Here is a 27,375-nt window from a genome sequence, read left to right as displayed (position 1 = left end):
GTACCTTTTCCACCTTGAAGAGTGAGCCTTTCAAATCCAGAGCCTATGGCTTTGGCATCAACAAAATCACATATCGGAGGTGCAAAAAAACCATCATAAAAATAGACAGCTATTGTATTCATGCAGTTAAAATAATTGACCGACTTTTATTTTTTTCCACACTCTCGGTGGCTACCGGTTACAACCTTCACAAGAGCGCAAAAGATGGGGTGCTTGCTGATTATTCTCGATATCATTGGCTCCCGTTCGTTCCATAGGCTATTGTGCTTAATTATCAAGATATGAAAATTATCAGCCAAAGGGCTGTTACACCCATGCAAGGAAGTGGCACCTATCATCAATATTCTACAAGGGCTTAACCCAGCTATTAATATCTTGTGTCAGAAATGAATAATCTTTTGTTATTTCTTTTGATTTTGCAATTTCTATTTACTTTTGGTCTTTGTCAGTGGTGGCTTCGGGGGTCATCTTATTATTCATATTACTAATGTGCTAATATCATATATCAGAGAGGTACTTAAGATATTATTATTCAAAAATATCGTTATTCCACTGTCAAAGATACTATTAACTTGCTGAGTTGATATGACAAGAACAGTGTCACCGATCGTAAAATTCAGTTCAGGCGTGGAAGGTGCAGCACGCTGAAGAAAATAAAATGAAAGGAAATGAGAAGTTGCAACTTTAAGCGATCTGTCAAATGTAAACGCAAAACCAATTTCAGAGTTATTTTTTTGCTTTTTCCCAATAAAAGCATAATTTCTGTCATGGCTTCTCCAACTTGGTGATAAGTTTAATTACAGTCAGGCCGGAGATTGTCTTTGATTTGCAGGGCCGTTTTTCCTTCAGTCGTACGATTCCATCCAATGAATGTCAGGATGCTCAAACCATGCTCACGACAAGAGGACGTTTATTATTATTTCAGGTTAATTCAGTCAGAACCTCGATATCTACATAAAGTATAGGAAATTTGTCTCGTTAAAGAAAATATTATTCGTAAGTTATTCAACGTATTCACTCTTTCTCGGTCCAAAAGAGCCGTCAGGAGCCGATAGAGTTAAGAGAAGGGCCAGCTCCATCTAGCCCGGCCGTACTGACGGTGTTCCCCCACCAGGTGATAGACTTATCATGGTATTGAACTGCAAAAAAGATGATAATACTACTGAAGGCAACCCCGGCATCTAAAGCCCCCGACATTACGTAGTTATACTTTTCCCACCAGGTGGTATAACGGCTTCTCAAGTACTACATGAAAGCAATAGACATGTATAACCCCCCAGTGTAATCAGACAAATTGAAAGGAGCATAATTGAGAAAACCACCGATCATCAAGGTTGGTTGGAAATATTTTGTAAGTTTATTTGGCCCATACTTTTTGAAGGCAATACATGGGAATACTAACAAGAAACCAAGTAAGTAGCAGTACTTGATGATCGGGTAAAGTTGGTTGAAGACCCGTTTAGGTCCTATGTCCCCCCAAATAATAGAAGCAGAATAGAAAATTCTGCTCTGTGGACAGGTAAACTTGAGCTTATTATCTGGCTCACAGTATCCTTCTATATGTTCAGTAATGAAATTAATAATCGCTAAAGAAATGAACGAAGCAATGAAAACCGAAACCATTTGCCATCTGAACATTGCTCTAGGTGGAATCTTAGCGTAATGTCCCATCTTTTGATCCGAAATATAGGTTTGGGCTTGACCGTCAATATTATAACCTAATGCTTTGATAAACATCAAGGCTAAGCCATTACCTGGAAGAGCATAACCAACAATTAATTCAACCAAAACATTAAGACCAAATTGGAAACCAGTAACAGAATATATGGTGGTCAATGGAATCAAAAAGACAAGATTGATTCCAAGAGCAGAGAACACACCCCAGACTGGAGTTTCCGTAGGATATAACTTAGTACATAAAATTGCAGAAACAACAGAAATTACCAACACACAAAGGAAACACCAGTCTGGGACTTCTTTATAGTGACCCATCATTCTACTATGAGGATCATTATTTTTAATGGTTTTGGCGATTCCTTTAAAAGCCTTCTTGTATGCTTTGTAATTTGCTAAGGTTTCATAAAGTACGGCAAAGGGGTAAATTGCAGAGAATGCACCATAGACCACCAAGTTAGCAGCAGAATAAAAAGGGGGTCCCACCTTATCATACTTTTTCTTATCAAGCAAATTGTTGGAATTAAGAACTTCAGTGACAGAATAAGACTCACCAGTATTGGTAAATATACTGTTTGAATTGATTGGTAAATAAGAAGTCCAATAATATTCTGACCGGTATACTCCGACTATTGCAAAGAATCCAATAACCATCCCGATATATTGACTTAAGTAAGAATAAAAAGGAATTGCTAAATATTTATCATAATTGATAACATTCCAATCAAAGGATGGAATCGGATTAAGTCCCAATCCAGATTCGGATCCAGTAATTGAAGCAAGATTGAAATTGTCAGGTTTGATCCAAGTCATCCAATTGAAACTGGATAACGCTTGGAAAAGATAATCTGGAACCCAATAATAAAGAAACGATACAAGGGTAATTGAAAAGAGCCAAAGATATCTAGAAATGGTCCACCCATTAATGTTTTGATGTTTTTTGGTCTCATTAACGCTCTGTTGACAGCTAAGGTAGGTAAGATGGATGGCCAGGTTGACCTTGGTGGGTAAATAACAAACTTTCTAATCAAACCAGCAAATCCAAACCCCATAAAATTAGTTGATAGAATCAAAAGAACTTGGTATCCAAAGGTAACCCACTTATTAGCGTAGAAAATAGCCATTTTTTGTACGGTTATGTTGAAAGTTACGTATTAAGCAGTACCACCAGCGACTGAAAAAATAATAGTTGCAAGCATTTGTTCTTTTTCGTTCCAAGGACCCGGATTCAAATCGATTGTATGTTTCCAAATGGTAAAGCTCCATTTAGGAAGAATTAAGGCTAAAAACTTCCCACTAGGATAGATGAATAACAGCAGCGGTAAAGGTGATGCTTGGTTGTCAGTCATAGAAGAACTGATTGATTACCATACCGATGGAAACCCAGATAAGACCCACGATGATTGCACGAGGAGTTTCACAAGGAACTGAAGGGTCATCGTAAGGTTCAGTAACAGCACGAACTTCTGGATATGGTGAGTGATACGCAATAAGACCAGCTTCTAACCTAACTTGCATACTCCAGTCAAAGAGCTCAAAATGTGAGTGAGTGATAGATTCTGTTGATGATAGATCAACCACATTTGTGAGTTCTGGTTCTTTTTCGTTCAAAGGTTTATTGGTGTCAAAATGAAATTTCAAGTTAGTTTTAACATTACCAGATTCAGCATTATCTAAATTATTTGGGGCTTGGTCAACTAATTTTTGAGCAAATTCAAAGTCAGCTTCGGGTATATTAACATCTTCATCATGTTCTGCAAGATACTCTTTCAAGATCTCAACTGCTTCAGTTTCGCTTAAAGCATAAATCTTTTCCAACATGAAAGTAACTCCTGCTGGTAATTCATCCAAACTAACCAACCCATCGTAATTTAATCTCCTTAATTCTGTTCGGAAGTGAATCCCTCAGCAACTTCTTTGATAAAATAGGCATCGACTGGATAACTTCTAAGTTGACTTCATGATCAGTCGCACTCAAGTGACTTGAAGCGCTTCTGACTCCAGATAATCCTTGGGTCAAAGGACTTTTAACAGGAATCATTGATATACTGAACGTGAATTCTATTGACAAATTCCTAAGCAAATTGCAACTCTATATATATATTTGTATCAAATTTCAGTGATTGGGATAAATACAGCAGAAAGTCCAACTAAGGTCATATTACGTCGACGCCAAACAGTCCTCCTAGTTCTTATCTTAAAATGAAATCTTATCTTTGACCGAAATCTTCTTATGCTTTTTTGGCGAAAGACTTTACACTCTTGACATCTGAGTTCAGGAATGGTAAACTTTATTAACATGAATTTTATTTTCCAAAAATACTTTACACTTTGACAGTTATTGTGTTCATGCAAGTTGAATTATTAGAAAAGACTTAAATTTTGCAGTGCAATCATGATTTTTCTGAACAATTAAAATGTAACAGGTTAAAAGCATTGGCTTCGTCAATGTACTACGAATTTCAATGATATATGAACATGTTCGTGAGAGATACACTAATTGTCAAAGCCCATATATCTATGATATCAAATCTTGTCAAGATAAAGTTCACAAGGGGCTTGATTACGATAATAAAGGTGTTAGGTCTAGTAAACTTCATACTACGCCCTACTTTGTTATCTTTGGAAAACGCAAGTCCTGATCAAATACTACTAAATGTCAAAGCTATCACACCTTAAGTGTCATTTTTCCGATAAAAGATTTCGATCTTTAGTCGGTCGTTTATTGTTCCTTTTTACCGTATTGTTTTCTTCCTCCACATTACTGTTTTTCAAATTAAAAACCTCCACCCACTCTTCTGAATTGAGTGATGTAGAATTCTGTCAATCGATAAGAAGTTAAGAAGTCTTACAGAAAAGTTTATCTGAACCAATCATTTTTCAAAAATGTGGAGCCGTGCCCTTCGCATGAAACAGGAAAAGCAGCACTCTTTTTGCGTACTTTTTCTGTGTAGTCGCTGTTAAAAAATAATTGCCTGTCAAATTTACGCAAGTTTTAATTTATTTTGACCGAGAAATATTTTTTGTGGGTTAAAAATAAAATAAAAGTTACGGGTTTTCGAAGAAGGCTAAATGTGAATAAGTTATGATTGGAATTGAAAATCTAAACCCAAATGTTCCAGCTTGGTTATCTGTAGGTCTCTTATTCTTTCATTAGAACTTCAAGAATTTAAATTTGTTTGCCAATTAACTGAGGGATGATTTCCCTAATATTACGGTCTTACGAGCTGCTTTTGCTTACTCGTTTCATTTCCCAGGTTGAACTAGGTTTAGTATGAATATTCTTTGCTTTACTTTCTTGAAATCTAGAGCAATAGTTGATATGGTAAGCATCCATCTAGTGAAGCATTTGGCCCTGATTAAAGTCTAAAAATAACCTTTTGATAGGAAGCCCGTTTGACATTTCCGAATTCTAAGGGCTTTTTTCATATAAAATTGGAATGAGATTCTTTTACCTTTAACTGACATCACACCCAGCCCGTCTAAAGCTGTGCGATAAGCTCCCTGTTTCTTTTCGGATATAATCTTAGGCCGGTAAAATTCAAAGTTGGAAAACTGGATGGGTAGTGCAAATAAGCTTATCACAAATGAGCTATTTAAGTTTTTGCCGAAGGTGGCTTTACTTCGGGGAAGTCAATGGGCTCTGCTGGTGCTCGGGGCACGATAAGGACAATAAATATCGTTCAAGACAATCAAGGGTGCAAAAAAAAACCAGTAGACACCCCTGATTACATCTACGTTACATTCTTGAGAGTAGCAAGTGGCTTCGACATTTCACTGAGGAGGCAACATACAAGCCAACAAATATATTTCTTGCTCGTTATTCAATAGCCCCATGGTTGAACAATTAGTTAGAATGGAATTCCCCAAATAAAGCTCGAATCCTCTCCCACTGAGTAACGTCTAGTGCAAAAGCTTTACTTGGTTATAAAGACGACAAAGAGATCGCTTTATCAAGGAACCTGAAAGGGAAACTAAAACAAGCTTCCAAAGTGACAAGAGGAATGGCTCTAAGACATCTTCGAAAGAACTCAAAAGACGATATAGGATTTTTCCACATTTTTATTTTTATTGATCAATTTCCCTCGCAAAGATGTCATTTTACATATTTTGTCAAAAAATTGGTGGTTTTACAGAATTCTTTAAATAATTACATAAAAATGAAAAAAACATTTCCAACGAAAAAGACAAATCCATAAAACAAAGCGACATCAATCAATACGGTGGAATCGACTCCAGCTATACTCAAGACATTGGTATCTTGGTGTATTGAATAAACCTAATGTTGATTCCTGGCTCTCTTTCCTTTTCCGGGAGCAGTTTTCTCTTGATTCATGGAAAACCTTTTCCACTTTCAACTAAAATCCTCCAACAAGAAATGTCCAAACTCTTTAGATGAACGCACTAAAGTTATGATGATTCCAAGTATACTAATAATCGATTCTGTGTGTACAATAATGTGCAGTATCGAGAGTGCAGCATTTAATTTTTTGCAGCCTTTGAAGAAGCGAAATGTATTAAACGCGAATGCTTTTTACATCAATACGCTTCATATAGCACTCATCGAAAACCCCTTTTGATTTTACATAGAACACACTTACAAATAGTTCATCTATATTACGTATTACTACTTAATGTGAAGATTAACATTCAAGAAGCAAAATAATTATATAAATAAAGCAGGCCTAAAACACAAATGGAGAAGAATTGAAGTTGGACATGCATCAGTTATTCTGCTTGCTAAAATCATAAGGGGATTCGTTATTAATTGGATTAAAGGGATCTAAATAATCTAAAGTGTTATTATCACCCAACATAGATAAATCAAAATCGTCCAAGTTTAAACCCGGTCCGGGAACGTTTTGCTGTGATTGGAAACTGTCGCTTCTATTGTTATTAGTAGTATTATCATCAAATTTGGAACGATAATCATTATTTTGAGATGGCTTTGAATCATTCTTTGATGAATACCCATTGGATGCAGCATCTGCACCTTCAGCTCTTTTGGCACTTTTCTCTAACATATAGGGAGGGAGAATTCTTCCGAATATTTGGGCATCTAAAGTATCAATCACCCCTGGTAAATAATCAACATTGCCAGAGTAATTGTTATTCATAGGTACGCTACCATTTGGTACACCTGCACTCGAAGGTGTTGGAATTGGTCCAGAAAAATCATCAGCTGATTTCTTAGGACTTTCATTATTATTCTTACTAGGCGATTTTTCATTACTATTTTGGCCTCTTGAAGGGTCTGCAAGCTCGGTATAATTATCTTGCAAGTTGCCCTTTAGCAAAAACGCTTTTAGAGAGTCATCATCTTCTTTTTTCACATCATATTTTCTTAAGTTACCATTACTTCGATTCCTATTCAATTCTGGCTGTGATGATGAATATTGGTCGTAATTATTTTGGGAAAGAGGACCATCAGGTTGATTAAAATCATTCATTCTATCAAAGTTATGAAAGGTTGATTGAACTGAAGCATCATTTGCTTCAAAAGTAGATTGGGTCATTAAGGGGTTATTTTTAACTCTTGAGGTATTAGCAGTTCTTCTATTCAATTGCTCGAATAAATTATTCAAGATATTATAAATTCTTAAAGAAGAATTAGAATTATGCTTCAAACAATCAAGAACTTTTTTACCAATTTCGATATCCTTTTTGATCATATCAATATTTAAGTCATCGTCGAATAAAACCCCAGCATAATTTACTCCACCTTTATGGCCTTGATTATTATTATAATTGGCAAAATGGAAATAATAAATGAGACACGCAATAGAAAAAAATATTGTATACATGGAGAACCAATAAGTACCCACCAAGAGATCTTGATCAATCATTTTATTTGCCAACTTGACCACCATTCTGGCAACTTTTATACAATTACGACCTCTGATTAAAGATCTAGGATCAGATGCTTGGAAATAAACTCCATTACTGATAAAATGAATGAAAGGTCTATATAACATGATTTGACAATTTAAAAAACCTAAGTGAAGATAATAGTTTGCCAATAGAAATTTTTCAGGGATATTTTTACTAGATTCAATATTATTAGGATCAGTTGGTTTCAATTCAGCAGGTAAATTTTCCAACCACTGTTTTAATTCCAATTCAATATCAGTAACCTTATTATGGATATGGCCAGGGGATACATGATCAGGATTACCATGATTTTTCACTTTAATTGGATATAATTCTTTCACGATATGTGAAATGATGAGCATTAATTTAGTATGATGATTTGCACAACCTGACGATGACAATCTTCCTTGTTGATTATCATATAAGTAGCTATCTCTAGTTATATTTTCATCATCAAGTTCTTCAGGAAATTCTTGATCAAATTCGTCTTCACTTATAGATCTTGGTAAACCTAGTAAAGAATTAATATAAATATCCATCTTATAAATGGTGAAAAACAATCTTTTTCTAGTATCCACTTCGATAGGATCAAGTTTACGTTTTGAATTTTGGAATATAGATAAATTACGATGTAAACCTTCTTTGACAGCACTTCTTAAAGCAATACCGATATAGGAATAACAAGTCGACAATCTAGCTGAACATTGTAAATACATAATCATCATAACAATTGTTTGAATTGAAATGATATCACCAACATTGGTGATATCAATTAATTTTCTTGCTTCAAGAAAGTATCTGAACCCATCATCTTCTAAACTTTCATTGTTTTTGGAATCTTTTGACAGTTTTGAGAAAAGAGAACCACAAGCTAAAATAGAGTATAAAAATGGTAAGAATTTTTGTTGTCTATCGGTATAATTGAAAGGATCCAAACTATAAAGCAATTCAACTTCTTCTAATAAGGAGGGTCTATGGTAAAATCTGAAAAGTACACAAGCCTTATACCAAGTCGTATAAATTAACTGTAGAGCCACTTCTTTAGAAGGTAGCATAATTTTTATTTCACGACCAAGAGCATTTTCATCATTAGAAGAAACTGAAGATTGGCGTTCGTGTCGGCTTATTGGAGAAGTAATTGGAGTAGGACCATCTTGATATAAATCAGAAATTTCATTTAAACTAACATTTGAAGGATTTTTATTTTGAATATAATGGAAAACTTTTTGAAATTTATCAAAATCAAATTGTTGAGGTTTATCGTCTAATAAATTGAATTTAACCTTGGGGAGAATTAAATTCATAATTTTTTGGCATAATTCTAGATTGTTGTTCTTGATATTGATATCCGAAGAAGTTAGTGATTGCAGTAGAGGAGAAGCAACCAAACTATTTAATTGGTTCATACTTAAGGGACTGGTAGTATTGGAGGCCAAATTTGAATTGGCATTCACTGCATTGAAAGCTGGATTGTTTTGAGGATACGAAGGTATCGGTATACCAGTATTCTTCTTATTACGGATATTAGGTTGATCATAAGTACAATTATAAGAATAAACCGTACAATGAATACAAGGTTGTTTACCATCACATTTCACTTTTTTCTGGCGACAGTTATCACAAGCCCTGGTTACTCTTCTACGTTTTTGTTCCGTTGGTTTTGGTTTTGGAGTATTGGAAGAAGAAGAAGGTATTATACTGTGATTAGTCTGATTCAGATTAATCAGACTCAACAGAGGACTATTACTTGGTAACGTCAGACTGGGTTGGGATTCTTGCAGAATGTCTCTTTTTGGCATGATGCAGTCAAAATGAAATAAATCTAGTTAATGTACAATAAAGTAACAAAATAAATAATAAGAAACTTGGAAATTGGTTGATTGAGATCTTCTCTATGGATCAATATCTTTCCAACTCATCAACACGTTACGCCGTTAAGTTGCACTAGAGCAAATATTGATTGAGTTGTATTGGAGAAGTCTAGTCTTATGGATTAGAAAGGAACTCGAGCTACTGAAATGAAGCTTTCTCGTAATTTCACTAGGGCGGCTAGTTTGTTTGCGAATAACCCGGAGAAAAAATTAACAAGCAAAAAAAAACCAGTGGTGTTTAAAGAATCAAGCAAACCGCCAATTAATTATCAACAGATTACTATTATTCAATGATGTAAGAAGCCGTCAATATCAAATACTTTCTGAATGGCAAAAAGATTGAATAGTATAACTAATGTCTTTTTTTTTTGTTGAAAATTCAGTAAGGAGGGCGGGTAAAAGAAAAAAAAAAAAACCTGAGCGCTAAGACTGAACTGGAGTAGACAAGTGCTATTACTCTGTCTAAATAATTTGAATCACCTGAAGAAAACGAATCGCTATAAGCAATGGTTTAGCCGTGAAGTTAGGTAAGAGAAGAGGAGTAGTAGGTTTTCGAGACGGCTGAGCTTAGGAGAATCCTTTTTTTTTATTCATTTTTTTTTTTTTTTTTTTTTTTTTTTTTTGGGCTCTTCTTAATTTATTTTTCGTTTTGTTAGCGGTTACTTTATTTTTTTTTCAGTGAGTGAGACAACTTCACAGTCAAGTATAGCACCATCTCCAGTTCACCTGGAGATCCTCCTCGAAGGATCTGTGGTCTTGCATGGAGTGAGGGCTTGGAAAACTACAGGGAAGCACAGGAGATGAGGAAGAGGTGGGAGCGAGTAGGTCGAATGCGGTGGGTACGACAAGAGTGACTGCAAACGTCTTCTAACTGTGTAAATCATTTTTTTACAGCTAACCAACTAATTGGTGAATAACAAAGAAACGTACTCACCAATCAAGTTACAGGGTCGTAGTGACAGCACCAGATGCACCCAAAGTCCCGACTTTGTCGAAGCAATCTTGCCAATTCATGTAAGTAACGTACAACGAATCGTCTAAGAAACGGCAATGATTTACAATGACTCTTGATTGAATGAATCATCAAGTGAACATTAAGAATAGACCAATATCGAAGTATCGGAGCCGTGGATGGGACAAATCCGAGGCACATTTTGAATACCCGGTTGCATTTATAATTTGTTCCGAATAAACCAGAATTCGCAGGGACGAAAAGAAAAAAATGAATCACCAACTGCTAAGTTTAAGACACTGTAAGCGACGTTACTTAAATCTTTCAGTTGAACGGCAGTTTGCAAAACGTCAACGATCAAAGCTGTTCAATTAGCCTCGCACGAGCGTTTGCGTTATTGCTGCAGCCAAATTTTTTTTCCTCTTTCAATAATTAAGTTTCTTTTGCATTGGTGGTTTAATGGTGGGTTGATGATGATTTCGCGATTTTTTTTGGTGGTTATACGACTACCCGGATGACTATTACTGATTCAATTGAGTTGAAAGCTTTAGACAACGTTTTCGACGACTCTGGCATCAGCTGAGTAATCAGTGGATTGATTTCGGAAAATGCACACGATAAGCGGGTTATGTGCAGTACTATGATATCAGTTTGATGTTGCAACTGCTCTACCAGACGAAGTTTGAATCAAAACGTTGGAACCGTTGAAGCCTTGCGCCAAGGAATATCGAAGTAGATTTCTGTTTGTTGCTCCTTATATAATACGTTGAACCCTTGAATCTGATTGAATCTGATTGAATCTGGTGCCCTGCCCCTTAACGTACGCCCCCCTCACAACATAGCTTTGTATGCTAGTTTCTTCCGCTTGGCTAACCACGCCAGTCCTTCGTTCGTCTTTTTGTAGATCCTTTGTATACTCATTTGTATATCGTTAACTGGTTGTATATCGTTTATCTTATCAATGTGCAATCGAGGGTTCCAACCTGCAAAAAAATCGCTGCTCCCAAAAGGGGAATCTGCTTTATCCGCGGAAACTTTATATCCACCAAAAACTCAAAAAGTATAAAAGGCTTCAATTTCTCCTTGTGTCAATAATTTTTTTTTGCAACCATTGCTTTGGAATATGGGTTTGGCGTTTAAAGTTCTTTCTCTTAGTCCATCTAGTTTGTTTGCTTTCGCTGAATTTTGTTATTCCGTTGAAATTCTCTTGCTCTAAACCTTTTCTTTATATATGCTTTTTACTTTGTATCTACCTTTTGTTCAGGGTACTCTCTAATATCGAGCTTGCTCCTTGGGCATTCGAAGACAGACATGAACCGCAGAGGTGATTCCAGAACTTCGTTGGTGTGATCGGTCCCTTTTACTTTTTTCGTCTTTTTTTTCCGTTTTCTTCTCTCCATTATGGGCAACAGGGTACATCCTTTTTCTTTAATAGAATTCTCACTCTATTGTTGAAAGCCTTCGCCTATAGGGTGTATTGTTCGTCGATGAAACTAAGCTGCAAAATTAAACCTTCGATTCAAGTCGTCTATGTAAAAGATTTGGAACCTTTGGTTATGCCTTTGACACATCATTCAACAGTTAATGGACCTCCATTGAGCGTTTCCATAACTACAAAGGCGGGCTGTAGAAACTAGTCCTTCCTAAACACAATTCTACTTTCTTGACTCTCTTACAGCCGTATTAGACGTCAATTTGAAAACTGAAAGCAGGATCCATGAACAAAACCTGTCACTTGACTTATCTTGCAACAAACGTTTCTACATTTCTTGAAAAGGGGGATGGTTGGCTACAGCCTTTCATTACAAATCATACCTTATGCAAAACTGAGACAATTACTAATGACATCTCCTTACCGTTCCGAATTTCATAAAAAGTTAGTTATACCACTACAAAACGTAGCAGTCCTACGCGAACTAGGGCTACTCTCTACGTTTGAAAATGGCTTTTTGAAGCAATTGCTCTAAACTTTAGCTGCAAATTTCTTTGAAAAATCGGTTGGGAATTTAGGTAAACGTGTCGCCGGGACTTTGCTTTAAATCTATCTTATGTCAAGAAGGGCGACGCCATATCAAATACGTTTGAAACGACTCATGGTGAATAGATTTACAATAAGCAGCTAATTAAATTAGTTGCTCAACCGTTTATTGTCAACCTTGATTCAGTTTATAACCATTTTCAATTACCTAAATAACCCTTTTAATCATAGTCATTCGAAATTTTCTATATAAAGTTCCTAAGAATTCCAACAAAATATTATTACTGATTTGATAATTAACAAATATCCTTTAACAATGCAATTCAAATACTTAACCTTTATCTTTACTTTGATTTTATGCATCTCAGCTCACTTTCAACGTTATACTACCAAGCAATTGACTGAGGTTGAAGAGCTTCCAGATAATTTAGGTCACTTTAGTTGTATAGCTATAACTGCCGGTACTTACAATTGCAAAATTCTGTTAAGTGGAAATGATGACGGTGTTCCAGTTGAAAAACAACATGAAAATGGCGCAACGACCATAATCAAATTCAATAAAAGAGAAGAAGCTGAAGAGTTCATCAAAGAACATGAAAAAAGGTTCACTACCCCAGGTTTCGAAAAAAGAGAATTTGCTACTCTTTTAAATGTGCAACCAAAAAACAGTCATGATTATCAAGCCGACAAAAGATCTAACTTTACTAATATTGAAAAAAGAAGTGCTACTGATGAAGGCGATCTTGGTAAGAGATTCAACTTGACTGGGTTTGAAAAAAGATTCAACTTGACTGGGTTTGAAAAAAGATCCAACTTGACTGGGTTTGAAAAAAGATCCAACTTGACTGGGTTTGAAAAAAGATTCAACTTGACTAGCTTGGGCAAAAGGGAAATAAATAATGACAAAAGATTCAACTTAACAGGTCTTGACAAAAAATTCAACTTTACCGGCTTCGGCAAAAGAGATCTTCAAAACGATAAGAGATTCAACCTAACTGGCATTGAAAAAAGACTCAACTTAACTGGCTTGGGTAAAAGAGCTGTTATTGATAAAACACTCAACTTGACTGATTTCAATAAGAGATTTGGTCCTTTCTTGAACTCAACTGAAGTTTAGTAGAACTAAACTTAGGAACGGTTTTTTTTAAAGAAAATGCAACAGCTGCAAAAAATCAAAAAAAAAAATGAAAAAAAAAAAATGAAAAAAAAAATCAAAAAACGAAAAAAAGACAAATTCGAAAGCTTTGACATTTGAAAACATATAAAACATATAAGTTTTCAACTTCAGGCTGGAAATGTATTTCTCAGGCGATTTGGTAGCTTTTATTTCATACCTTTATTCATTTTTTTTCTGTTTCTTCAAATTCGGTATTCAATTTTTTCAATAGTTTCAATATACGTTGTATCTTTAAGTTTCTGAATGTTTTCAAGCGCCTTTTGGAAAGACTCAGCTACTGGAGCTGAAGCATTTGATTAACCTCCATTAATGGATTTTTGGTGTTTTTTAATAAAGGGCACGCAATAACAGACGTGCAGCACAGAAACTCTATTTTTTGCGCAACCAAACTGTAAAACTAAATTTGACGTCTATTTACGAGTTTGATTTAATTCAATCGATATACAGATCAGTCAAAGAATCATATTGGTCTTACACTCTTTATTATGCCTGAATAAAGCTACAAAATTAAAATATCAAACTGACTATGTATATTGTAAGCAATAACGAACTGAAAAATAATAAAAAGAGATAGAATAAAAACTTAACTTAACTTTAATCGAATTAAAAAAAAAGGAACTTAACTTAACTTGGAGAAGCTTAACAATACTTTATAGAGATTTGAAATAGGAAAATCAAGTTTAGCAAACTTAATTCTAAAAATAATAACTTAACTTAATGGTGAAATGTATATAGATCGTAAATTCATTAGAACAATGATATGAAAGCCCTCTTTTTTGAACTGTTTTTTATAATGTAGCATAATCATGGGTATTTTTTTTTTCTGTTTTTTTTTTTTTTTTCTTATTTTTGTTTAGAACTCGAAGTCTAAATCTGAATTGGTTTTTCTAATAAATGACCCATTCTTTCAATTTTAGTGCTCAAGTAACCTTCAATTTCCTTTGATTTGATACCATCAGTTGAGGTCCAAGCTTTTGGAATCATTGGGATTCTTTCAGTGACTTTAACATCTTGATTTTTACCTTCAACGGCCAAGATTTTATCTGGATTATTGGTAAGTAATTTTATTTCTGCCAAACCTAAATCAACCAAGATAGCAGTGGCCAAAGAAAAAGATCTACCGTCAGCAGGATGTTTCAAGATCAAATTGGCTTGAACGGTATCAGCACCTAAATCTTGTAAATTATAAGCTTTTAATTTTTCACCTAAACCAATACCTCTACCTTCTTGTCTTAAATAAACCATGCAGCCATGACCAGCCAACCCCATTTGTTTACCAGCTTCATCAAATTGTTCACCACAATCACAACGAGCAGACCAAGCCGTTTCACCAGTGTAGCATTCCGAATGAATACGAACTAAAGCAGGTTCACCGGCAAAAGTCGTTGATGGTTCTCTAATTAATTTACCATTGGAATCAAATTTTAAAATCTGATTAGATCTAGTATCCCTATCAGCATCAACTCGACCAGGAAATAATTTACCAACGTAAGCACCTCTAGTCATTCTATCCTGTTGAGATTCACCTTTTCTTTGTGCAAATAAAGATTCTGAACGAATATCCTCGCCAAAGACAATAGCCAAATGCTCTTTATTATCAATGCTATTTTCATAGATATGCAAGAAAATCTCCGGGCCCTGAGTAGTTGGAATACGGGCTCTAGCCATACACCTAACTATTGGTAATTCGTCATGAATCGGTAAGGCTTTACGTTCATCTTGACTGATAACTGGTGGGATTTGAGGAGAAACATTGGTTTGGCTTGGTGTTAGGTTAGGTGATATAAGAGGCATTCTTTGAAATGCTTCCAGGTTTATATGGTATGCTTCACCTGGAGTCTCATTACTATTAATGGAAGATCCAGACGAAACCGGAATCGGTTGTTCAATTGGTGGAGCCATACTAGATTGTCAAGCCTTTATTTATGTCCGGGAAATTATAAATACCTTCTATAGGCTTCAAAGTTAGATCAGAATCCAATAATACTATATATATATATGTGACAACTGTATATATATAGATTTATAATTTCTTATTAGTAAAAGACGGTAATAATAGTAAGTAATTAATAAACTGGCTTTATAATGTATGACAAATCCTGTGAATTTTTTTTTTTTCTTTTTTTTTTTCTTTTTGTTCGACCCGAAGCGAACAGTGTGCGAAGGTGAAAAACTGTTCGACGTATACAAAGAGTACAAGATACGTTTGGAAGATACAAGGGGAAATTGACGTAGATTTATACTAGGCAAAGAGGCGTAAGGAGAGTAGGGCTGTCCAGTGACGACGAAGAACGCTGGGGTCGATTAGGAACAGCGACAAAATGCCGATTTGGTCAGATCAAGCATTAGATGCAAACTCGACTTTGTTAGCTTTGTTGACTGCCAACTTTGTCGACTGGTTAGTTTTATCAACTATATAACGAGGCTAGCAGCCATCGCAAGGAGAACCGTTAAGCAGCAATGGAGCAGGTCATAACCCACGGCCAGAACAGGGCCATAAGAAGGTAATGAGCATTAACGTTTATACCCGAATTCGGGGTATGTCAAAAGAATTGCAAACTCTCGAAAATTAATACCCCCTTACCGTTTAATTTTAACGCATTGATGGACGTTACAATGAGGTTGCTCGCTTATTGGTGGTATTTCTCCATGGGGGCAATGTCAAAAATGGATTTCGGTCTTCGTAGGTTAACGGTTTGAGCTATTTCAATAATATGATTGGGATCAAGGAACCAATCATGAAAGTCGACTCAAAATCACAAACCCATCTTTCAAATCATACACAACCTGGCATTGTCATGAGATTTTTCAACTCCAAAACCTTAATATTGGTTTCTCAACTGATGGTTGCAGCCGTTTCGTTTATTCTTTAAGTGCCGTGGGTTATCAAAAAAATCAGTAACAATCGCCAACAATCGCCAACAATACCAGTAGAGTTGTTGAATGTGTTTCAGCCGACCCATACAACCATTTGCTAACAGCAATCCTTTGTATATTGGACTGGTTGGGATATGTACTTGTACAAGGAAAGGGGAGAGGTACGGGTGTAGTCAGACTTGATGAAATTCCCCAAATGAAATCTAAAGACATTATACATATTCTACTTTATTAAACAGTAATGTTGTCTATTAGATATAATTCGGCCAAGTCAATCGGTATCAACTTAAGTTTCAGGAGAACTTTCTTCTTGTTCAATTATTTTGGACAAAAAATCATTTATCCACCAGACGTTAAGAATATAACTACTGAGAATAGGCTATTTCCAACTTATATTGAGTCAAATAACGAACTTCACAACCATTTATTATTCAAATACCCGTTAATATTGAACTTTACTTATCCTGGAGATAAGAATTGCAATAAGTTAACCAAACCATTATTTGACGTTTTAAGTGATTCTAAAAAGTACCCATCAAATTCCCCTGCGGTTGGCTTGGTGAACATTTCTTGTGATACTGAAGGAGGAAGAGACATAATGAGTACTTATGCTATTAATAAAGTACCTACTTTACTCTTATTGCAAAAACAAATGCCTACTGATAAATTTCAACCAAATTTAGATACTTTCAAAGAATCTGATTTAATTGAATGGATTAAATCCATATAGTATATACATTAATATATTTACAAGTAATAATATTTACAATTAATCACAGCTACCATCTTTCCAACCATCTTTCCATCTTTCTTTCCATAAATTACAGTCAAATTCAGGTTTACCTAATTTTTTATTGACTTCATTATGAGCTCCACATAACCATTTACCAAAATTATCTTGAGTAGTAGTATTTGGTTCTTTCAATTCAATATATTCCTTAAAATCTTTAGCGCAAAACCAACAAGGGTAGAAATTCCCAAAAAGTTTAATGAATTGTTTTAAATCAGCTTGCTGCTTATTCAGAGGTGTTTCTGGGTATCTGGCTGCAATGGAATGAAGTAAAGTCCATGAGGATCTTCCTAATTGCTCAACATCAGGTGGGCACTCTTTGGGTTCTTGAGGTTGTTCAACTTTCTCTTTCTTGATAGGATTCCCACCGGACATGGCGAATTTAAAGTCTAGTAATGAATTGCATGATCGACATCTGTCTTTGAAGTTAGTATTTGAGTCGCTGTAACCCAACCCTTCATACATACGGTTTACCATCTTTATCATAGATGATTTTACGCCCCGAAGCCCCAACCTCTGGTTTTCCTTGGTCCTCTTGGGTGTCTTTCGTTGGCTGGGTCATGTTGAGAGTATTACTGATTGTATTACTAATGACTGAATTTTTTTGTATGTATATATTTTCTTTTATATTAGTTTTTTGTGCGATTGATTAGGCTGTTAATATTGAAATATAAATAAATATATGCAAATTTCTAGACTACTGATTATCTTTCAAGTCATTAATGAACTTGGTTCTTTGTTTAATAACTTCATCACAGAGATCACCGATTTCTTTTGACTTTATGGCGGATCTGGATTTATAAAATTCGTTTAAATCATATTTTAATCCATAGTCTTGTTCATAATCCCAAGCTTGTTGGATCATTTCAAATTTATCAATATCTTTTACGTACTGAGCTTCGATACATCTGATTTCTTCATAATCCAACCACAATTCCAAGATATCTTTGGCGAAAGTTGGGTTATAAGGTTCAATTAAACTTGATAAATAATGGATAGTGATTAATTCTCTACGATGTTTTTCAGTTTTGGAAACCCCTCCAAATGGAGTAATATCGCCAACTAAGGCTTCAGCGATATCATGAATAACTGCAATCTTAACACATCTATCGATATTAATCTTATCGTTAGGAATAGCCATTGATATAATCGACATACGATACATATGATCAGAAATACTTTCAGTTTTCTCTAATGGAACACCTCTATCAACCCAGCCGGTTCTTTTTTGAGTTTTCAAAAGTCTAACAATTTGAATAAATGCAAGAATAGAATTAGTCAGTGAAGACGTTGGGGTAAGTAATTTCTTAATTCTATCTGGTATGGCAGTTTCTGGTTGCCATATATTTTCAGTTATATCATAATGCAAGTTTTGCTTAACTGGATCGGAAGTGGTCATCGAAGTAGTCATTCTTCTTATGGTCGGACAGCCCAATGATGATCTAATAAGGTATGAATATCCTGATCTTATCATAAATACTTTCAAGAAGAAACCTTTAAATTAATTGGTTTTTGTAAAAACTCATCCTATTCATTCGAAAAGTAAACAAAAGGCATCGCTGGGCGAAAACACCCATGCACCCAAAAAAATCCACACTAATATAATTTTTAATAAAGATTTTACTTATACTACAAATAGATTAAACGTTAGATTATTTATTGAGTTGGTAAGAGTTTATTTTTGCCAATAAAGAGCATTAAATATACAATAGGAATTTAAATAACAAAAAACAAGACCCTTTTAAGTTTAGGCAACTAATTCAACGACACCACCAGCAGCTCTAATTTTTTCTTCAGCTAATTTGGAAACAAATCTAGCTTTGACAATGACTGGAACTTGTGGTAATCTACCTTTACCTAAAACTTTACCGTAACCGTGAGCTAAAGTATCAATAACTGGAGCAGCAGATTTAGAAGCAGATTTTAAGTATTCTTCTTTTTTATCTTCATCAACTAAAGTCCATAATTTTTCCAAGTTTAATTCTGGTCTCCAGAAGTGGTTACCTTGTTTGTGGAAGTATCTCATACCAACTTTACCGAAGTAACCTGGATGGTATTTATCCAAGTTGGTTCTGTGGTGATGTTGACCACCAGCTCTACCACGACCACCAGGATTCTTTCTGTGTTTACCGATTCTACCCTTACCGGCTATAATATTGTTAGTATAAAAGTTTTTAATAGCCAAAACGTCAATGTGATGTTTGATATTCTTATCCTATTCCACCGTGATATTTATCCTATTCTATTGTCGTCTCATTATCTTCATCTTATTCAATTATTATTCTTATTATTCTTATTATTATCATATTCTAGTACAATCTTTAAAACATTTTTCATCTCTTCATCACATCTTCAAATATCCATCTCAAACATCCTCCATCTCAAACGTTCTAATGGCAAAGTCAACTCAATAGATTCATTACATACCTGAGACGTTACCTCTGTGTTTTCTGGTTTTGGTTAATCTGGTTGGCATTGTTAATGATATAGATTAATCTTAATAACCTTCTAAAATAACTAATATGAAAAATTAAATATATGAAAAAAACTTTTTTCCCTCTGGTAGCCTCAGAGTATTTGCTCAAGGGCAGAGAAAATGGTTTTGCTAACAAAACAAAAAAAAAAAAAATAAAATTGAGTGAGTAAAAAATTGATGGTGCTGTGTACAGGAGGGCCGCTCATTTTTTGATTTTCTTTCCACGACCAGGGCTGAGCCCTAAGTATTCACACGTGACGAGTCAATCTTATGAGGAAAAAAGTAACTAGTTGATTTTTGTTTGTACTACAGAGAGACCTTGATAAAAGTATATTTATTCTAATCAGCCCTTAAATTCCATACTTCTTCGTAGGACTTAGTGCCTTTGGTTTCTGGGATACACCCTTTGATGAAAATATAGCTAACTACACACATAAAGGTGAAAATAAAGTAAACCCCACCACCAATCGAAGAATTTTTCAATATTGGGAATAAATAACCAACTATAAAAGTTGCAACCCAATTCATTGTAGTACCCCAACTTTGTGCACTTGCCTTTGCCTTTGGTTGAGTAACTTCTCCAACTAGTAAGAATGGGATGGGACCTAAACCAATTGCGAAAAATGTAATATAGGTGAAAGTTGCAACTACCGATAAGACTGAGCTTTTACTAATTATACCAATGGCCATTACTGCAGTCGAAATACCCAAAAAGGTAACTGACGTTAATAGTAATGGTTTTCTACCTAGTCTATCGACAAATAGCGAAGAGCCAAAAGTAACCACGGCATTAACTAGGGAAATCAAACAGTTAATGATAATTGCATGGTTGGGGAAAATTGATATCAATACTGATACTCCATAAAAAATAATTGAGTTTATACCACAAAATTGTTGTAATACTAATATACCAGTTGCAACTAGTTTTGAATTGTAATACTCCGATGACTTGAGGTACATTTCAAGAGTAACTGCCGGAGGACTCGTAGTACCGGCTTGTTCTTCTTCTTCTTCGTTTTCATTATGTAATAACTGATTTGATTCGTCACCAACTTCTTGTGACCAACTATTCACTTCGTTTCTTGCTTGAATGTACTCACCCCCACGTAACTTATGTAAAGCTCTAAATGCTTGACTTGAATAACCATTATTAAATAACCACAGAGGAGATTCATCTAAAAATAATAAAACCGATATAAAGTTGATAATTGAAATTAAAGACCCAGTCAATAATAAATATCTCCATTGATTATCATTAGTCCAGCTCAATGATAATACTTGAGTAAGCAAAATACCAATGTTGATTGATACTTGATTCATAGATCCTAATAATCCTTTATGTTCATTTGGAGCAATTTCGTTGATAAAAACTGCAGTTATAACCAATGCTGCACCAGCACCTAACCCAGCAATAAATCTACCAACTAATAACGAATAATAATTAATACTCAATCCATTTAAACTCGAACCAATGAAATAAAGTAATGAATGTAAAAAAGCAGTCTTTCTTCTACCAATCTTATCAGCAATACTGCCAACATAAAAGGATCCGATTAATCCTCCAATACAAAAAATAGACGTAACCAACCCAACCTGTTGTGGTTCTAATGGAATACACCGAGTAAATCCATGACTACCAAACAACGACTTATCATAAGGAACATTCCCTGGAACTGATTTTTTACATGAATAAACTGCTTCCGGAGAATTAAGTTCTGCCATATGATATCCAAATTGAAGTGATCCAAGACATATTATAGCAATTGACCCAACCAATTGAGGTGTTAACGAGCTCATCTTTACTGCTAATGTTCTAGTAAGTCTTGCAATCCTCCAGTAAGTGGTTTTTTGATTGCTAAGTTTTTGTTGTGCCTGAAGTTTTGTGAAAAGGCAAAGGCCACCAACGCTTTAATCAATCGAAAGAAAAAAAAAAAAAAAAAAAAATCCTACAGATAAGACCGTTACATAAACGTCGTTACAATTAAAAGATGCAAAATATGAAAACCCCGTCTAAACAATCGGCAAGAAATTACCAATAATCATCATTGGAATACCGAAAACATCTCTTTTCAAAGTCCACATACACCCAGTCCGTATTTTAACTCCTTCCTTTGGTGTTAGCAAAGAACACTCAGTCATGGTGGCCCCTAAGAAATCACCAAATGCAATTCTCAGAAATAATTGAAAGTATTCAACAACTGATTTATCATCTAATAGTTCTACAATAAATGTTTTCTTTTTCGTGATCAATTCTTCTTTGGTCCATCCGGTAAGTATACTGAATTCATTACCAACGTAAGCAATTTCTCCCGTACGTCTCCAAACAATTGTTGGGGTCCCACTAACTTTTATAAAATTATCATAGGTTAATAAAGTCCTTTGAAAACACTGTTCCATGAAAATTAAATCTCCTTCCTTTAATGAATTAGTACATGCAATGAAACTCGGTCTATAAGCAGCCATGGATTCGGCCATTTTGACCAACATTTCTTTTGGGAATCTTTTCCGTAAATAAGCAATCAATGAATGATATCCTGGAGTATATGAAAAAGGTTTGGTAACTTTAGCATATATTTCTTCTGGTTCTTTAAAATGTAAATCTAATTCTCCGTAGTTATCATCGGGCACTATCCCAATGGCAAATGATAGTACCAGTTTTGAATTACGTTCATGATATACTGAAGGATCACTTTCTTTCATCGATTCAATTGCCATTATAATATCAGGGAAGACAGTCAAGTTATCTGATCCAGTCAGTCCTAAGAAGTATTGATTTATTGATTCATCACATTTAGGGAAACTAGAATTATAATAATCATTACTTTTACGTCCATTATGTTGAGGTGAAGGACTTTGCGATGGTCCTGATACATAAGGAGACAAGTTTTTTGAATTATGGAAATGACGTTGTTGTAATGATTGATTTTGAGGATGATTTTGTGATTGTGATTGTGATTGAGGTGACCCAATTCCTCTTATATTACTCGTTGATGGAGTAGTTGCTGTAAGGCCCTGGTTGGCAAAATTGTGAGGCGATAATGCAGGGGATAAATTGATGGAATTAGGAGTACCTTCAGCAGAAGTTGAAGAAGGATGATTTATATGCATAAAATTATCTTGAAGAATATTAGATAATGTAGAATATTCAAGATCTGCAGCAGAACTTAGAAAATTGGTTCTTTTACGATAAGTGGGCTGAGGCTGTTGTTGATTCGGAAAGTTAAATTCTTTAGTTCGTTGATCATTTGTACCAAATTCATTCAAGTTAAATAACTTATCATTACTGGAATAAAATGACAGATTTGGTTCTTCTTTAATCAATGATTGTGTAGCGGTTCTGGTTAAATTCGTTGCCGGGTTATTGAATTCATAGTTATTTATTGGAGCAGTAGCACTATGTTGAAATGGGGTTGATTGATAGCTATTTGGAGGTGATATTCCCATTCCAGCCCCACTACCTCCATTGCTATTTCTTGGTGCTAAATCTTGAGTTGGAACATCCGCCAAATACTTCTTTCTCTTTCTGGGGGCATCTTCACAAGTATCTTGAAGGCCTCGTTGAATACATCTTAAACAAGGCCTACTATTGGTACAAGGCATATGGGCCTTATGACAATGATTACATGCTCTATTCGTTTTCTTTCGTTTCCCCACGGGATTGTTGGTTGGAGTTTGCTCCGACATGACACTTGGATCACTTCCGTGCTTTAGTCTAATCTAAATATCTAACCTGCTTCAACCTATCCAGTCTGATTTGAAGACAATACTAGGCTTTTGTTGAAGTTGAACGAGACAAAGAGCAAAAGGTACGGATTTTATGTCCTCGGTGTGCGGTTGTGCGTCACTCCACTCCGAGTCCGTATAATTCGTTTTATACAGTTAGATACAGGTTCGGATTTACGATATATGGGTTTTTACTGATTTAATTGATTTATATTGATTTATATTGATTTAATTGATCATCCGTCAAGCGAGTAGCCCAAGTTGACTCCTTCAAACTCTTTGCAAGTGGCCTCCAAGTGGCTGCGCATTTGGACCAATTGTGGTTGGGTTGGCTGAAATCTCGGTAACCATTCGGCTACCCCATGTTGTAAAACACCCTTTGCTCTAGTTTTACCATGTAAAGAATGCCCATACGATCCGTGTAAGGTTAATCTTAGGTCAGCAGCGGAGTAGGTTGCACGATGTAAAATATTACTATTGTAGAAAACTACATCTCCAGGATGTAATTCGACTAATAATTGATTTGAAATAAACTCTTTGCGATTATCGTTAGATGTTTTGGTGCGTTCTTCTGGTGTTCTAACTCTTTTATGAGATCCAGGCACAACAATTAGACACTTGTCTTCAGTAAGAGCCAAATTAAATTGGGTTCCAGCGTATGGGTCTTTCAATAACTCGGTTTTTTCTTCTTCTTCTGGGGCTTCGGGGCGTATATAGTCTCGATGCCATTCTAAATCAAAATCAGTCAACGGATTGATTAGCATATTGAATAGTTCCATCGACAATTCTTCATTAGTGGTTTGTAGAATATCACTTGCAACGTCCAATAATGGCTTTAAACAATAGCACTCTTGAAATGGCTTCAGTAATTCTTTTAAGTCAGGGTTAAGCAAACCACTGATCCCCCAAATATCAGGACTAAAGTTCTTAGGCCAAGGTGGGAATTGTTTCCCTCTGGTTCTAACATGCGGCCATTTCCCTTCTCTGGCGTAATCAACCACTTCCTGCGAGGCCCTTTTGTAGTATGATATTTGATCCGGGGTAAGGATTCCTCTCACTATAGTGAATCCATCTTTTTCAATCCTATCGTGGTGTGTCACAGTCATCTTTACCATCGAGTTTACTCTTCCAATATGAATATATGGCTTACCTGTCTATTTATATACCCGTCCCCGTATGTCAAAATCAAAATGTAACCCTGGGGCAATGGATAGGTGTTATCGAAAATGTAACGTCCTTCTTTTAGTGTGCAACACGGCAAAAAAAAAAAAAAAAAAAAAAAAAAAAAATGAACGGTATTTAAAAGAAAAGACTATGTTTCTCTCCCTTTTAATACGTTTAATTACAGAAACTCAAAATGACAATTACTCTCAATTGGGGTATCTTAGGTGCTGGTAACATCTCAGGACAGTTTGTGCATGATCTATTGGTCAATAACGTCGATCCAGAAGGCTCAATCAAGCATACAATAATATCAGTTGGTAGTTCCTCCGCATCCAAAGGTGAAGACTTCATAAAAAGCAATGGTATTAAAACTAGCAATAACAATGGGGTTGAGGCTATAACTGAAGAGTACGACGATTTCTATAAAAATGGTAAAATCGATATTGTATACGTTGGTACTCCTCATACTTTCCATAAAGAACAAGTTACCCAATCTTTAGAAAACGGTAAACACGTATTGGTTGAAAAACCAATTACCCTTAACGCGAAAGATGCCAGAGAGTTGATTGAATTGGCCAAATCGAAGAACAAATTCTTGATGGAAGGAGTATGGACTCGTTTCTTCCCTTCTGTTAAATTAATCAGAGAACATATATTTGAAAAGAAAACTTTGGGTGAAGTATACAAATTATTCGCCGATTTCTCAATGAATTTCGAAGTGGAAAAACTTCCAACCTCCCTGAGGGGCCGTGATATAAAGTTGGGTGCCGGTGCTACTTTGGATATAGGAATTTACTCTGTTACTTACGGTAGAATCTTACTTGATGATAAATTGGGTGAAAACTCAACTCCTTTTGATACAAAATCTTTCCTTTCACTTGACCCAACTGATAAGGTCGACCATGATTCAACTATCTTAATTAAGTATGAAAATGGCAAACAAGGAATCTTGACTAGTTCAAATCATACCAATGGACCAGATTCGTTTGTAAGACTCGAAGGTACTGAAGCGGTCTTGGAAATGTGGAGCGATAATCCTGCCCGTCCCAAAAATTTCAAAATCACTTTCACCGATAAATCTAAAAGTCCAATTGTTTTTGAAGAAAAGAATGATTACAATGGATTTATCTACGAAGCCAATTCGATTGCAAAAGAAATTAATGAAGGGAAAATTGAAAGCAGCGTTTTACCATGGTCTGAAACCTTGCTTGTAATGGGCATTATGGATAAGGCTAGATTAGAAAATGGTTTAATCTATCCTCAAGAAAAATAGTTTAAATAACATAACTTACTGTCACCGCTTGTAGACAATTATCTAATTATTATTCTTTTTTCGCCAAAAATAAGCAAGAATCCACATAAAGTAGTATTATTTCAACAAGAATGCCACTTATAAACGTAGATAAAAGAAGTGATTTAAACATCTCCCTGTGTTGGCCTTGTAGGAATTTTTAACTGAAAAGCTTTAAAATTTGCAGCTATTAGTCACTTAAGAGGATCACGTGACAATACCCGGAAATCAAAATGGTGCTTTTTTTTTTTTTCGCTATTTTTTTCTTTTAATTCCTTGAATTACTTAAGAAGTGTTAGCTCAAGTCGAACTCTACGATAGGATTAATATTAAACATGGCCGACTTTATCACCAACTTTAAGAAATTATCACTCAGTGATATACCAGAAGCCAAAGAAGCTTCTTTTCCTGAATTATCCAACGAAGAAAAAGCATTGTCATCTCAGTATGAAACTTTATCTTCCAGATTTGATGAAGCTGAAAATTTAGTTAGTTTGAATGACAACTTGAGAAGCAAGACTTTTATTGTTGGTAACGTTCCATCAAAAGCTGATTTAATTGCTTTCTCCAATACCTATTGCTTCTAAGTGGTCATCTCCAGAAGAAGTTGCCAAATTCAGACATATCTTGAGATGGGCTGATTTGATTCAAAATACTCTTGTTGAAGTACCAGAAGCTGATCAATTAAAGGTTGATGTTAATGCTAAAGTCGATAAAGAAGTCAAAGAAAAGAAAAAACCAGCTGCCGCTGGTGCAGCTGCTCAAGGTGGTGATAAAAAGGCCGATAAGAAGGCTGACAAAAAAGCAGATGCTGCTCCTGCTCAAAAAGGTGAACCAAGCGAAGAAGAAAAGGCTGCTAAAGCCGAAGCTGCTAAAGCTAAAAAGGCTGCCAAGGCTAAAGCTAAAGCTGAATCTCAAGCTAAACAACAAGCTACTGCTGTTCCTCCAAATCCTTCTTTGGTTGATTTCAGAGTTGGTTTTATTCAAAAAGCTGTCAAACATCCAAATGCCGATTCTCTTTACATGTCCACTATTGATATGGGTGATGAAGAAGGTCCAAGAACCGTTTGTTCTGGTTTAGTTAAATACATCCCAATTGAAGAAATGCAAGAAAGATACGTTGTTTGTATTGCAAACTTAAAACCAGTCACCATGAGAGGTGTCAAATCATGTGCTATGGTTTTATGTGCTTCAAATTCTGAAACTGTCGAATTCGTTAACCCACCAGCTGGTTCTAAAGCCGGTGATAAACTCTTCTTTGAAGGTTTCAATGGTACTCCAGAAAAACAATTAAATCCAAAAAAGAAAGTTTGGGAAACTGTTCAAGAACATTTCTCTACTTCTGAAGCTTTCGAAGTCACCTATACCGAAGAAGGCAAATCACCAGCTAGATTGGTTAATGAAAAAGGTGAATTATGTAAAAACTCTACTATAGTCAAAGCTGAAGTTAAATAATCGCTCCCATTCATTTTTTATGTTCATATAAATAGATCTCATTTCAATATAGCAAATTTGTAAGTACTTTAGCTTT

The 27,375-nt window shown here is 35.2% G+C and overlaps 14 protein-coding genes across 14 annotated transcripts; 4 read left to right on the top strand and 10 right to left on the bottom strand.

Moving 5' to 3' along the window:
- Positions 1-1,245: 1,245 nt before the first annotated feature.
- On the bottom strand, positions 1,246-3,715 carry HYPBUDRAFT_6757 (OPT-domain-containing protein; the record flags this gene model as incomplete). The annotated part of the gene is made up of 3 exons (XM_020223607.1): positions 1,246-2,522; positions 3,048-3,553; positions 3,588-3,715. The coding sequence occupies 3 exons, from the start codon at positions 3,713-3,715 to the stop codon at positions 1,246-1,248; spliced, it is 1,911 nt and encodes a 636-aa protein (XP_020075414.1).
- Positions 3,716-6,398: 2,683 nt separating this feature from the next.
- Positions 6,399-9,344, bottom strand: ASG1 (Asg1p; the record flags this gene model as incomplete). The annotated part of the gene is made up of 1 exon (XM_020223606.1): positions 6,399-9,344. The coding sequence occupies one exon, from the start codon at positions 9,342-9,344 to the stop codon at positions 6,399-6,401; it is 2,946 nt and encodes a 981-aa protein (XP_020075413.1).
- A 2,150-nt stretch (positions 9,345-11,494) lies between these two features.
- Positions 11,495-12,245, bottom strand: HYPBUDRAFT_153239 (uncharacterized protein). Its single transcript, XM_020221441.1, has one exon. It carries the CDS (start codon positions 11,766-11,768, stop codon positions 11,607-11,609), a length of 162 nt encoding a protein of 53 aa, XP_020075412.1. The 5' UTR covers positions 11,769-12,245; the 3' UTR covers positions 11,495-11,606.
- A 417-nt stretch (positions 12,246-12,662) lies between these two features.
- HYPBUDRAFT_6755 (uncharacterized protein) lies at positions 12,663-13,463 on the top strand (the record flags this gene model as incomplete). The annotated part of the gene is made up of 1 exon (XM_020223605.1): positions 12,663-13,463. One exon carries the CDS (start codon positions 12,663-12,665, stop codon positions 13,461-13,463), a length of 801 nt encoding a protein of 266 aa, XP_020075411.1.
- Positions 13,464-14,348: 885 nt separating this feature from the next.
- Positions 14,349-15,589, bottom strand: RIB1 (GTP cyclohydrolase II). Its single transcript, XM_020221440.1, has one exon. It carries the CDS (start codon positions 15,423-15,425, stop codon positions 14,391-14,393), a length of 1,035 nt encoding a protein of 344 aa, XP_020075410.1. The 5' UTR covers positions 15,426-15,589; the 3' UTR covers positions 14,349-14,390.
- Positions 15,590-16,641: 1,052 nt separating this feature from the next.
- Positions 16,642-17,158, top strand: HYPBUDRAFT_140547 (uncharacterized protein; the record flags this gene model as incomplete). Its single annotated transcript, XM_020219756.1, has 1 exon — positions 16,642-17,158. The coding sequence occupies one exon, from the start codon at positions 16,642-16,644 to the stop codon at positions 17,128-17,130; it is 489 nt and encodes a 162-aa protein (XP_020075409.1). The 3' UTR covers positions 17,131-17,158.
- Positions 17,159-17,169: 11 nt separating this feature from the next.
- Positions 17,170-17,752, bottom strand: ERV1 (flavin-linked sulfhydryl oxidase; the record flags this gene model as incomplete). Its single annotated transcript, XM_020218792.1, has 2 exons — positions 17,170-17,605; positions 17,658-17,752. 2 exons carry the CDS (start codon positions 17,750-17,752, stop codon positions 17,170-17,172), a joined length of 531 nt encoding a protein of 176 aa, XP_020075408.1.
- A 135-nt stretch (positions 17,753-17,887) lies between these two features.
- On the bottom strand, positions 17,888-18,589 carry HYPBUDRAFT_111002 (5'-deoxynucleotidase; the record flags this gene model as incomplete). The annotated part of the gene is made up of 1 exon (XM_020218801.1): positions 17,888-18,589. One exon carries the CDS (start codon positions 18,587-18,589, stop codon positions 17,888-17,890), a length of 702 nt encoding a protein of 233 aa, XP_020075407.1.
- Positions 18,590-18,924: 335 nt separating this feature from the next.
- On the bottom strand, positions 18,925-19,666 carry RPL28 (60S ribosomal protein uL15; the record flags this gene model as incomplete). The annotated part of the gene is made up of 2 exons (XM_020219342.1): positions 18,925-19,338; positions 19,618-19,666. The coding sequence occupies 2 exons, from the start codon at positions 19,664-19,666 to the stop codon at positions 18,938-18,940; spliced, it is 450 nt and encodes a 149-aa protein (XP_020075406.1). The 3' UTR covers positions 18,925-18,937.
- Positions 19,667-20,005: 339 nt separating this feature from the next.
- On the bottom strand, positions 20,006-21,538 carry HGT18 (Hgt18p; the record flags this gene model as incomplete). Its single annotated transcript, XM_020219755.1, has 1 exon — positions 20,006-21,538. The coding sequence occupies exon 1, from the start codon at positions 21,461-21,463 to the stop codon at positions 20,006-20,008; it is 1,458 nt and encodes a 485-aa protein (XP_020075405.1). The 5' UTR covers positions 21,464-21,538.
- Positions 21,539-21,634: 96 nt separating this feature from the next.
- Positions 21,635-23,425, bottom strand: ZCF11 (Zcf11p). Its single transcript, XM_020221439.1, has one exon. The coding sequence runs from the start codon at positions 23,348-23,350 to the stop codon at positions 21,677-21,679; it is 1,674 nt and encodes a 557-aa protein (XP_020075404.1). The 5' UTR covers positions 23,351-23,425; the 3' UTR covers positions 21,635-21,676.
- A 56-nt stretch (positions 23,426-23,481) lies between these two features.
- On the bottom strand, positions 23,482-24,557 carry HYPBUDRAFT_153236 (uncharacterized protein). The gene has a single exon (XM_020221438.1). The coding sequence runs from the start codon at positions 24,493-24,495 to the stop codon at positions 23,626-23,628; it is 870 nt and encodes a 289-aa protein (XP_020075403.1). The 5' UTR covers positions 24,496-24,557; the 3' UTR covers positions 23,482-23,625.
- A 149-nt stretch (positions 24,558-24,706) lies between these two features.
- Positions 24,707-25,850, top strand: HYPBUDRAFT_153235 (uncharacterized protein). The gene has a single exon (XM_020221437.1). It carries the CDS (start codon positions 24,747-24,749, stop codon positions 25,824-25,826), a length of 1,080 nt encoding a protein of 359 aa, XP_020075402.1. The 5' UTR covers positions 24,707-24,746; the 3' UTR covers positions 25,827-25,850.
- A 329-nt stretch (positions 25,851-26,179) lies between these two features.
- ARC1 (Arc1p) lies at positions 26,180-27,352 on the top strand (the record flags this gene model as incomplete). Its single annotated transcript, XM_020222764.1, has 2 exons — positions 26,180-26,332; positions 26,433-27,352. 2 exons carry the CDS (start codon positions 26,180-26,182, stop codon positions 27,297-27,299), a joined length of 1,020 nt encoding a protein of 339 aa, XP_020075401.1. The 3' UTR covers positions 27,300-27,352.
- Between the last annotated feature and the right edge of the window lie 23 nt (positions 27,353-27,375).

Source organism: Hyphopichia burtonii (assembly GCF_001661395.1).
Source record: "Hyphopichia burtonii NRRL Y-1933 unplaced genomic scaffold HYPBUscaffold_5, whole genome shotgun sequence".
NCBI lineage: Eukaryota > Fungi > Ascomycota > Pichiomycetes > Serinales > Debaryomycetaceae > Hyphopichia > Hyphopichia burtonii.
The sequence above is the reverse complement of the archived record's forward strand: the minus strand, read 5'-3'. Positions and strand labels throughout refer to the sequence as shown.